Source organism: Scophthalmus maximus, chromosome 7, assembly GCF_022379125.1.
Source record: "Scophthalmus maximus strain ysfricsl-2021 chromosome 7, ASM2237912v1, whole genome shotgun sequence".
In the NCBI taxonomy this organism is placed as follows: Eukaryota; Metazoa; Chordata; class Actinopteri; order Pleuronectiformes; family Scophthalmidae; genus Scophthalmus; species Scophthalmus maximus.
In genome coordinates this window covers 17,771,127-17,783,402 of record NC_061521.1, presented here as the reverse complement: position 1 = coordinate 17,783,402, position 12,276 = coordinate 17,771,127, and the positions used below count along the sequence as shown (strand labels likewise).

General features: G+C 40.4%; 1 protein-coding gene across 2 annotated transcripts; it reads right to left on the bottom strand.

The window, feature by feature from the left end:
* Nucleotides 1–472: 472 nt before the first annotated feature.
* slc17a8 (solute carrier family 17 member 8) lies at nucleotides 473–11,172 on the bottom strand. Of its 2 annotated transcripts, XM_035643592.2 has the most exons (13): nucleotides 10,210–10,336; nucleotides 9,089–9,320; nucleotides 8,599–8,854; nucleotides 8,126–8,244; nucleotides 6,737–6,851; nucleotides 6,484–6,571; nucleotides 5,575–5,661; nucleotides 4,174–4,316; nucleotides 3,934–4,083; nucleotides 3,156–3,288; nucleotides 2,846–2,956; nucleotides 2,327–2,454; nucleotides 473–1,845 (listed from the first exon to the last, which is right to left on the bottom strand). In XM_035643592.2, exons 2-13 carry the CDS (start codon nucleotides 9,148–9,150, stop codon nucleotides 1,519–1,521), a joined length of 1,719 nt encoding a protein of 572 aa, XP_035499485.1. In that variant the 5' UTR covers nucleotides 9,151–9,320; nucleotides 10,210–10,336; the 3' UTR covers nucleotides 473–1,518. The 2 variants fall into 2 exon arrangements, with proteins under 2 accessions (XP_035499485.1, XP_035499484.1); XM_035643591.2 differs by lacking the exon at nucleotides 9,089–9,320 and having other exon boundaries at nucleotides 10,210–11,172.
* Nucleotides 11,173–12,276: the final 1,104 nt, after the last annotated feature.

The following is a 12,276-nucleotide window of genomic DNA, read 5'->3' as shown; positions in this document are numbered from 1 at the left end:
TTTAAGTAGTGAATGCATTGGGCCCATGTGATTGCCCATGGGCACGTTGGTCTTAAAATGAGGTGTGGTCATGCGCGTTTGTTGGTGCATTAGTATCTCAGGGCAGCGGAAAGTGAATTACGTTTTTGTCCAACTAAAACTTGGACATTATTAGAAGTGCATTTTAAAGTGCAACAGTTTAAAAGAAATGGAGAAGTGCTCTTTCTTGTATCTGCCCTTGTATTAGCATCCGCCAAAGTGCAAGTGCCTGGCTTTTAAAGATAATGGAGATGGCACTCTGATTGGTTTACTGCATGTTACACCCATGACTAATAGACTAAGTACAACCCTTTTCAATCGCCTGCCTGGTGAAGCAACATTTTCTTTCTGCCTTGGAGAACTGGATTTAAATACTAAATCCTTGATCCCTAAATGCATTACAACGGAGCCTTCAGTGTTGATTTCAATTACTGAACAATTTGTAATTGGATGATCAATCATTTTTTATAATCTTCTTTTAAATACACAAAGGAACACAACATGTTGAATACGCTCATATACGTCATTCAATAATCCAGCACCTTGAAGCTGTTCGTGGATTTTATGTTTCTGAACAATCTTAATACAGAATAGAAATGAAGTTCATTACATCTCTGGTGTTTTCAAGTAAAGTGCAAATCAAATCAATGCTCGCTCAAACAATAGGATAATAATTTACTGTACAAAATTGACTCTCTCTTCCAGAGCAGTAATGATGAACAGGGAACTTCTAAACTCTTCTACCATCACAGTGAAACAAAAGCCAAAGCTGTTTTTAGAAACAAACTGCGTCTCCATGTATTCAACATTGAGAAGTTGCAAAAAGACAAACACCAAAAGAATAAATAGAGTTACATTAAAAGACACTATAAATAATGGAGCCAATATAAAGCTGGAAGACGCACACCCTCACAGATGGATGGTGAACTAAGCACAACGGACAGCGAGCACAGCGACAGAGCGTAATCATTCAGCAGCAGCAAATGCATACAAGCAAAAATAAATAAATACGGCTTACATTAACACTGTGGTCTGCTGTCAGGCCCATTATTACATTCACGTTGCATAGCCGACACGAAAAATGTCAAAAACAATTCACATGTTTTCCAAAGTAAGCTACATTAAGCTCAGTTGACATTTGCACAGACGATCAGCGCCGGTTGGAGGTTGAAGTTGGGTCTGGTTTGAAAGCTGATGTGTTTCTGATGTGATCTTGTTGATCTGTGGTTTACTTTCTATTGTACTAAGAATACTAGTCTACAGTATAGGTCAGTATGAATTAAAATGTATTGTTCAATTACTGATTTATGTGTTTTAGCATTTTGACTTTTTTTAATGTTCTGTTCCCATGTGATTTTATTTCCAGCAGATTGTGGACTGTTGAACAATTAAAACTGCTGCAAGTCTTTAGATGCGTCTGACGCTGCCACTTCTCCAATGTTTCTGACATTTCCACAGTTGTGAAATTCCTCTTTGACTGGATTTGAATGAAACCCAGTCTCACTGGTACCGGTCCTGGTAGTCCCCATTCTCGTAATGTTCCTCCTCCTCTTGCATGGTCACGCCTCTCTTCTTTTTCCAGCCATGTTTTCGCCCGGATGAATTGTCTGCTGTTCCATAACTCTTTTTGGGGGCCATCACGTTGTCGCTGTTGAGCTCTGACTCTTCGGCCAGCTCGTCCTCGTCGATAATGCCACATTTTTCCTCACTTGTCTCGGGGTTGGCCCAGTCCTGCTGCTCACCCGATGCAAAGATAGCGTAGAAGATGACCCCTGTGTAATGCACCATGGATGCAATAACAAAGACATTCTGCCACTCCAGCCGAGTCTGTGGGAAGATGAATAGAGCCAGTGATCTTTTGACGATATATACCACAGAGGAGACGCTGTAAATCCTCTCAATTACTCATGGCACTGGAAATACTACAGCTGCAATGTGTATGATCAATTTTACAGCTCTATAAATTATAGGTGCAAGATTACATATAGAACAACCCCCCTGTCTCACCAAATAGCAAAGCTGATATATTTTCTACATGTAATGGGGGGAAACTCCGTGAGGGACAATGTTTCGGCTTCTGGTGATTTTTAATACACTGGGAACACACTATAATTCATTATGAATAAAATAATTTCAACAGAATATGATATGAATAAAGGACCAGCTCAAAAATATTTAATTACAGTCAAGATAAGAGCAAGCTGTTTATGAGCCACTGGTGACTATGATCAACATAAACAGATGTTATATACTTGCATTTAACAACCAGATGTTAAATGCAAAGGTGTTAGGAATCAGTCAGTTGTACCTTGTTTTTAGTCAAAGCTCCAACAATCAGGGGACACACCATTCCAGACAGAGTTCCCACCCCGTTAGAAATGCCCATCAGGATGCTGGCATAGCGAGGCGCAATATCCAAATGATTGACATTAAAACCTAAAGACAGAGTATGATAAAGATAGTATTTGATTACTGAGGACGGCGGGGGGAAAAATCTCTACGTCTTTGTGGATTTTAATGTTTTGTAAAACCAAGCCTGGTTTAGTTTCAGATGCACATTTAGAGTTTTTACATTACAATGACAACAATCTATAAAATATTCAGGAGAGAGGCCTGTCGGAAGGATTGACAGGCTGAGACATTGACAGGCTGACTTGGGTGTGACTGACATCACACCCAGAGAAAAAGTAGAACTGCTTTTAATCTTTAGATAAGTCTTTCATAATCCAAATGACAGATCAATAATATACAATATCCTGTGCATCAGAGTGTTTGCAAATTACTCAAGTTTTTAAAAAAAGAATTCATTTTGTAAACGTTGTAATACCTGAGATGGCAAATCCACTGAAGCCCACAGCCAGAACTAGGAAGGAGATGGCGACTCCACGAGTGTGAGAAAATCCAACCACGAGCAGCAGCGTAGCCTCCATACCGAAACCTGTGAAAATACAGGACCAGGGAATGTGGGACATTGGCGCATGTAAGGAACAAGAAGAATAAAACATGACAGTTCTCTCTCCTCTCTCCCGCCTTTTGTGAAAAGGTGGTTCCCCCTTAAGCTACCTCTACATGTCAATTGTCAGGTTATGTTCTATAATTGTTCTAATTCCACTGAATTCTAGTTTTCCATGACGTACCTCCACAGTTCATGAGTTTTCTCACATTCGTGGTAGACATGATTTTGTTACTGCGTAAGTAGTCAGCCAGCTGACCCCCAATAGGAACGACAATGGTCATCACCATGTGGGGGACAGCAGACAGGATCCCCACCTGTAGAGAGATCACACACACAGGAAACAGAACAAAGTAAATGAGTCCTGTGAAGGACCATCTGTCGTTATGGACATTTCTCTTTAGCCGCGTTTTGACTGAAACTACCTGGTATACTTTTATTGCCAGGAACCTTTTTCCGAGGAACTTAAAGGTTCCTGCAGACCGTTGTTTACCTGCATTTCCACCGTGGTCTAAAGACCAGACGATGATGCAATATAAATTGAGGAACACTACAACACTAAACATGGAGGAGATTTTAGATCATGCTGCTGTCAATCAAAAAAAGAAACAAGCTCTATATAAAAAACACCTGAAATATTTGAATTTCAATAGAAGCAAATTTTACGAGATACTGCAGAGATTGACCAGCTGAAATAAAATACCGGAGTACCCGGCCAATCGAGTGTGATCTGAGCTGCAAGCCCCACCCCTAATGTTGCTGTACTTTCATAAAGAATTACCCCGCGAGCAGGGACTTTTTGGGGGGTAAAAATACTTCCCGGAAGTTAATGTAGACCCTGGTGCTTGGTGGTGTAAACACACAGAGTTCCCGCAAAGGTTTCTAGTCCCTGGGCAAAGTTCTTGCGGTGTAATAGAAACGCTGTTAGTAAAATTGCTGCATTGTGCCGCTGTGAGACCAACCTTGCTGATGGGGAAGCCAAAAACTTCCTCAAAATATGCCGGCTGGCTGATGAGCAGCAGGTAGAAGGTCCAGCTGCGGCAGAAGTTAGCCACAATGATGGCATAGACGGGCATGGAGGTGAAGAACCGCCGCCACGGTGTATTGAATTTCTGTGATTGGGACACAGAAATCAGTATATTATTTATGCCGTTTATGCGATGTGTGTCTGTGTGTCTCTACAATGTGTAGGCTTAACAAACCTCAGTTACACTCAATTGGTTGATTGTTTCACCAATGGTGGTCTCGATGTACATCCTCTCCTCGTCAGTGATTGTGGGATGTTCAGCGGGACTTCCATATGCCAGCAGGAGCCACATTACATACCATATGATCCCAAATACACCTTTTCGTAAAAAGACGAGATAGCAAATTAATTCATACATGTGCACTTAACGATGTCTATCGTTGTAGTGAAGGCTTTGTAACGTGTTGCAGACGCAGCATGAGGACATGGCAGACAAATTAAAACAAGCCCAGACCTTCTGTGGACCACAAAGATTTTCATTATTCAAATTAAATGAGTACGGTATTAGTCACAGAGCCCAGACAGGAAAATGCTAATTCACATCAATAAATCAAGAGATCATATCAGAGCAGAACCAGAGTGGATTTTTTATTAAAACACGTTCGGCAAGGTTTGAATTTTATGTGAGTGTTAATCAATTTAATCAAACTCAAAAGCAATTCAGCTAACACGTTTTGTGCAAAGCATACAAAGTACAACTGTCACAGAGCAACTAGTCAGTCAAGGATTAAGAAAACCACTTTGCACCACCACTTCACCAAACTGACATCTGGGTTCCAAGGACTCAACATCTGATGCACATCCTGTTTGGTTCACTCTAAATATATACATATATATATAATTTAAAACTAATGGCTTTATGAATAGTTTACTGTTGCTTTAAAAATCAGTTGTAAACCATCCTCTGGCTTCCCTGGCTAGTGCTTATCTTTTATATTTGTTAATAAAATTGGTACTCAATTAATAAATATATTGCTTGTTCTCTACGGGCATCAAACATCCACATTATTCAGTGGATGATACATGGATTTTTGTTCAGATTATTTACAGTTTTTTTCCAGACGGTAAGTTGTCCATGAAAGGGTCTTCCTGGTGAATTAATGAGCTCAATATTCATAAAAAAATGGCAATACAACTTATTTTGGAAACAACATGATTTATTAACCATTTGGAAATGGGACCAAAGGAATTTATTAGATATCCCCTGGTAAAAATGCAAGTTTTTTTCAACCATAGCTCTAAAATTGCTGACTAATCACAAATTTGAAGAATTTAAAATCTTAAGATAATACCATCAGGAATGGGTTTTTACTTTGACTGGTTTTATTCCTGCAGGCATAAGACAGCCAAGGTAAAAGGGACGCTGCATAGAGAGGTATAGGTTAAACACTCGTGGTATGGTGTTGGACACTGTTGTCAGTATATATAAGGAGCAAACTTTAAGTAATTTTTTAAAATTACTTTCATTTTATTTCAACTTTGCTTGAACACATTTTTCACTTTTACGTAGTTGTGAAGGTGTCAATGAATAAGTGTGATTTCATGTTTGTGATGTTTGTTCAAAAATCCGTCTTACCATAGATGTAAAAGACAGACGACCAGCCAACGTACTGAACAAGCACTCCAGCTAAAGGCATGGCGATCATCGCTCCCGCGTAGGATCCTGGACAGAGGATGAGCGCGAATCAACCACAAGTATTTACAGTCCACAAAATATTTAGTTTACCAAAAAAAGATGTTATCTCTTAAACAACTTAAACATAACATACAGTTACATAACATAATGTGGTAAAAGTGCCTTAAATCGATCAGAAAACCTACACCATGAAGTGAAATGGTGTCTTAATAAAAAAAAACAAAACTCATTTGTTTAATAACCAAAAAAGAAGAAAACGCTGTCAAAATAAGCTACCCACTCCCACAGCAGATCATAAAATGGGTTTGTGTACATGAATACTTATTTTCCATTATTTTCATTACTCAAAGCACAAAATGTATTTCAGTTGGAAACTGAATGTGCACGAGTGTCACACCGTGTTAATGAATCAGTACGTTATATTTTGCGACTTGAGTTGAAAGGAACCATGGGCACTGCCTTGACAGGAAGGGTGTTTTAATGTGTTCTCTATTATCTGTCATGAATACTGTTGTTTTGAATAGAGCAGGAGCATAAGAGTGCTTAAGTAATGTGACACTACATTTAGGTGAATAGACGGAGACGCTCCTTCAGACTATACTCTATATATATATACAGACTATGAGCTGTGTTCATTTATAGATTGTCTCAAGAGGGTTTTTGATGCATGGGTTGTCATGGCATCATCTCTTGCAACTCTCTCTCAAGTCATTCTACACGACAGCTCCACTTTAACAAATTTACAAGTGAACATGTTTTTCTTTTTTATTTGAGAAAAATTTTGTTGCAGTCGGTTCACATGACGTTCTGGAGCATTGTAACCGCAGGATACAGAGAAAAACAGCTCACCACAGAATGAAGTGGTGGCCAGTCGACTCCGCTCAAGAGGTGGCGCCCACTTGGACCACATCCCATGACACGCTGGGTAGGTGACGCCCTGGGGAGGGACATTGTGTGAAAGATGTCAAAGGTCAGGACGTAGGATTCAAAAGTGGAAACACTTAAATTGTTCCGCATTTTGGAAAATACGCTTATTAAACTATTGTTTTAAGTAACCCAGTCCTCATTTCTAACAATTTGCCTCCAGCCTTTTTCTTCTTACCTCCACCAAGCCCTGCAGGATGCGAACAAACATGACACAGCCGTAGTGGACCCTCGCCGCTGACGGGATGAACATATTCAGCACTGATGTGAGGAAAATGGCCGCCCCGAACACCCTGTAGAAAGACTGAAATGTCATCATTTTGTGCAAAAAGGGAACATCCACATCCACCTGTGTCACTGACAGATTTAAAGGAATTGTTTCACATTTTATGAATCGTGCTTACAGTCAAGAAGGCGGTTAGCCTGGCCTAGCATCAAGACAGGAAAGAGAAGAGAAAAAGAAAAGCTAACCTGGCTTGGGTCAAAGGACATAAAAAATGTTTCCATATATTTTTCCATTAAAACATGTTTTTACATTGAATGACGCCTACCCTGTTCCTAAAACAAATGATGTAAGAGTCAACCTGGTCCAATGCTTTGGTGCCAGTATAGTATATATAGTATATATTATTTTTAAAATCTGTCCGTAAGAAGTCAAAACACGACAAACGCAAGCCACGCCGTGTCTGATAGATACTACAGTTGTATAATATTGGTGGGCAGTATATCTCCAAATATCTGACAGTCAGAGCATCTCAGTCATCCTCACAGTGAGACAGATCTCATGCCTGTCCCGTTCACGGACTGAGATGAAGACTTCCCTTTCCATCCACAAGTTACTGCTTCATCACCACTGTGCTACTTAGCTCCCTCCTCTCTTCTCCTTCACCTCACCCCCATCTTCCTTCCTTCTCTTTTTCCAAAACAGCGTGTAAGTGACACTTGTAATATTCCAGTGGCTGGTGTTGCAGAAAGAAATCAGAGGTAGGATCTTTCATTATTAACTCTGTCAGTGGCGTGTCCTCTTTTCCTGTGAAGCTTTTATTACAGGACCACTATCTGCTCCATCAGCACCGCTCCCCGCACCGTACAGCTTTAACCCTTTAAATGCACGGGCTGAGCAGGTGCTCCCCGAAACATGTATCTGTTTGTTTTTAGACCTTGGCGTGATCCTTTCTTAACATGCAGTGTGTGGTCAGGGCTGCAGCAACCCTAGCTTAATCCTTACCATAAAAAGTCAACAGAGAAAAAAAAAAACATCATCTCTCTGTGCACATGAAACATCAAACCATTTCTGTCTCATTATCAGCATTATCAGTCTCATTATCAGCATTATCAGCACTCTGTCTGGGGCCACCAACAATTGTTTTTTCAGCATTGATTAAACCGCTGGGCAATAAAAAGTCAAAAACAACCCAGAGTCCAATCATCGTCATAAATGTCCTTTTTTTTTTTTTCAGCCAACACTCTGAAACCCTGAAATCTTCAGTGGGCGATGATGTAAAACAGAGACGACAGTGTTACAGAGAAACGATAAACAGTCAGGACGTCATCAAGTGTGTGTGACCTGTTGGCGAAGAGTTTGTTTGAGATGAAACCACCAGGGATTTGAGTCACGATGTAGCCCCAGAAGAAGGAGCCGTGGATCAGCCCCACCGTCTCCGGGTCCCAGTTAAACTGAGCTTTCTGGAGGAGAGGGAGAGAGGGAGGGAGAAAAATGTTTTTTTTTGTTTTGTTTTGTTTTTTAAAGCTTTGCAATTTCGAACTCATAAGCGATAAAATGCACTGTTTTCTCAGGTCAATACGCAAAGGGGTTCTGCCATTACATCAGTACTACTTACTGCTTTCTAACATTAAACTAAGCATCATCAATATTCAATATCTGCAGTTATGTATATTCTACCTGCCACTGTCCAAAAGAGTTTATTATAATCATTCACCTACAATTTCATCTTTAATAGGCGAGAAGAAAGAAACACACAATATACCACGTCCTAAAAACTCAATGACCCAGGGTTCCTGTTCAATAGCTCCAGGTACCTGAAGCACTGGAGTCCCATTGATGTAGACGGTGTTGTTGTTCACCATCTCCACAATGGCCACGCCAAGATTGCAGCGAATGCCAAAGGAGATGCAGAAGCCCAGTCCACTGAGGATGGCGATGATGTAGCGCTTTGGGAGACCGCCACAGCTGCAGTCCAGCAGCGGGGCAGGACGCGGTGCTGACGCCACTGGACGCCCGTCCTCTGTCAGTTCAATGTTGGCCTCTTCTTCTACATTGCTACCATCTATTTTCCTAAGGAGCAAATTGCAGGGGGGGGGAAACAGGAGTTGTTAGCTACTCAGCCTGGAGTGAAAACATTTCTGAATTTGGCTGTAAGTATATTCAGATGGTGGTTCTATCACTTTTGGCAACAAAAGAGCACAGTAACCCGAGTCTCTCCAGTCCTTGGTGAGGCAAAGACACATGACGCAAAAGGTCACAGCACCGCCACTATCAGGTTGATTTCAGACACATCCGTCTCTTCACCTGTTCCACAACCAAGAATCCATCTCTGTTACTGTCTCCCTGCTTCGATGAGCCACTTTCATCTGCCGTTAGAAGATCTTCTCTGCAGTTCTTCTCCAGCAAGACACAACTTAATAAGGAACTGGGATCAGTTTTTGTTATCAAGCACTGAAATCCTCCCTTTTTCACCTCAGCATTCGATGGCCTACTGTTGTCTCCGCAGAGTTGACGACTGGTTTGTCATGTTGTTTTACTGTAGATATTGTGAAAAAATAACTTTTTAAGAGTTCAGATAGCACAATAATTTAGGCTGTAAATGTCTTTGAAATATATGGTGTCTAATAGTTGACTTAGACACAAGTCTAAAAAGTCTGACAGTGCAGATATAGACAACATAACTGGATTTCAATATCATGGACCTTACCAATGGATTTGATCAATGTAATGATATTTACCTCATACATATGCCAAATTAAAATTGTGACAAAAACATTTTTGCAAAGAAACAAATGTGCAAATTGATCGCTTGATTGATAATTAAAATAAATAAGAATTTATAAATTAGTGAAAAAAATGCGTTTTTTTTTTTCAAAATCCGAAAATTATTATTATAATTTTTATTTCAATGGTCCATAATGGGAGTCCCTACATTCTTATTCTGCATGAGACCAGTTCACACACATTAATGACACACGCACATACACAAAACAAATTTTGCAGGAAATTGCCTACTTAATGCATTATCTCTTAAAATGACAACTTCTGTATGGAGACTCCCGTCTCCACCACCACACACAGGTCCTTAGTGAAATATGCATCAGATATGAAATATGTATTGATGTCTTAAAATAAATTCTGTGATTACATCACTGGGATTGCCTGGCAAGCACAAGAATCAAATATTTATTTATCTTCGGGATCTCTGAGAACACGCTGGGCTTAATGGGCTCGCTTCCAGGCTCTCTGACAAAAGATATCTTTGCTCTCTTAGAGATGAGCAATCTTGTTTTAATCTCCACCATGGACGCAATATATGAACAATATAGCAAAGAGCCTAAGCGTATTACATGCAGTCTAACAATATCTTAAAAAACAATGTCTCCATCTATCCTTCCCATCACTCTCTATACGAACCCACTCACCTTTGCAGTTTTCCTAGAGAGTCACCCACGGTGGTCGTCACCTCCTCCTTCCCAGGCTTTAACACCTGCTCCTTCAAACCTGTCAACCCCCCAAAAGGCATTTTTCTCTGTCTTTTCTGGATTTTCTCTCCACCTTTGACCTCAAGACAGTGTCTTGACACCACACTGCCAGGTTTGTGCGGCGAAAAGGAAAATAAAATCCGCTAGAAGCTGTTCCTCATTCTCCCTGAGTTTGTGGCACCGGTGGCTGGTTCCACCTTCCAGCGTTGCCGAGGGTCCCTCAGATGTAACAAGGACTTTCTTCGCTTTTCAGAGATGATTCAGAGATGACGATGATTGTATTCCTCCGTCCAAAGTAACATTCAGTCACTGTCTCAGGAACTTGCTCAATCTCCAAAACATCCATCCAAGGCTGACAAATAAGAAAAAGAGCAAATAGAAGTGTAGAATCCAGTTTTTTAACCTCTTGGCATTGTGATCCCCCTTTGTTTGCGGCTGAACTGAATGAAGCACTTCGATCTCCTCTCCATCTCATAACTGATCCATTCCTGGTCAGGAGGGGCAGGTGTTGCGTGGTTTTCCAAAACCCAGCCCCTTGCCTAACACATCATCCTCTTCATCGTCATCATCTCCTCCCCAGCACCACCCCTCCGCCTGCTTAGGTTCATCTGATAGCACGCCAGCGGACAAACCATTAAATATTCACAAGCTTGACAAGTTGCATTGAGGAAAGACGGTAGTAGCTGAGCTGTGGTGGCGTAAAATGTGAACAGGTGTAACCCAAGACTTGGCCATCAAGTTCCAGGTTAACGCTCCCAGTCTCTGCCAGCTTTTCCATGTTGGCTTTTCAAATTTTCTCCAGGCACGAAGGGGTGACAGAAATCATTACTGCTGCCATAAAGCTGCGTAGTTCATGGACTCAACAAAACCATATCTCAACCCATTTGACATTGATATTGCATATTTTGCCAGCGCGGGGGGGGGGGGGCTCTGAATATTTTAGGAGTGAATATCATTCTTTGCAGATCATTAAATATACAGTATATAGAAATTGAGATTTTAAAATGTAAGCAGTGGACCACATTGGTGTGCGTGGGCCTGAGCTTTAAGAGTCTGTTTGAGCCACGGGCTGTTGCAGTGTGGTGCCGCAACACCAGCTATTTATGCACTCCACAAATAAACTGAGAGCAGGAGCCCCAGTGGACACTCTCTCAATAAATAAGGTTCTCTGAGAAATATCACTCATTAACAGAAAACACGACCAGGGCATCTTTCTCTTTCTAGGCTGTACGTTAAGCATTAAGCATTAGTCTTGGCTGCAGAATTTTAACATATAAGTAAAAATGTAAAAGGTGAACAATGCGGTGATTACAATTACAAAGACGTATCCCAAACAGAAGCAAGAAATCCAGTAAACAAATACTGTCAGACATAACTTTAAACATATTAATACAACCAACTTCGGCTGTCTTCTTGTTCCTGTTTGATTCAACACTATAACTTGTCTGGAATTTTATAATAAGCATAAACAACATTTACCAGTGCCAGTACATGTGAAAATAACGTCTAAATAGGAATCTGAGTTAGTGTATGAAGAAAAAATACATTGTGTTGTTTCTAATTGAGTCATGGCTGCCATCTAGTGTTTGGGATGAGGAGGTGACAAATTAGTTAATTATGTGATTGTTCAGAGAGATACATATGCAATCAATAAACTAATAGCCTATACAATTATGACATTAATCTAGTACGACTTCACTGTGGGACTGACGAAATTATAGGGAAATAGTATAGTCATAGCTCTCTGTATGTGTACATCTCATAAAACCAAGTCAAATGTAGCCCTCTGACGTAATCTTCCTCTACAGTGTGTTGTGTGACTCACTCAAAATGTCTTCATAAGGGTGATGAATTAAAACAAGTAAATAAATAAATTTGCATGAATCTTATATGGTAGTTTATTTGATATCCATTTGACTACTGACAGCAGGTACAGAAGAGTATTAGAGCCAGGCATAATAATAAAAAATGAGGGGGAAGATTTTTTTACGCTAGTTTCGGTAACTG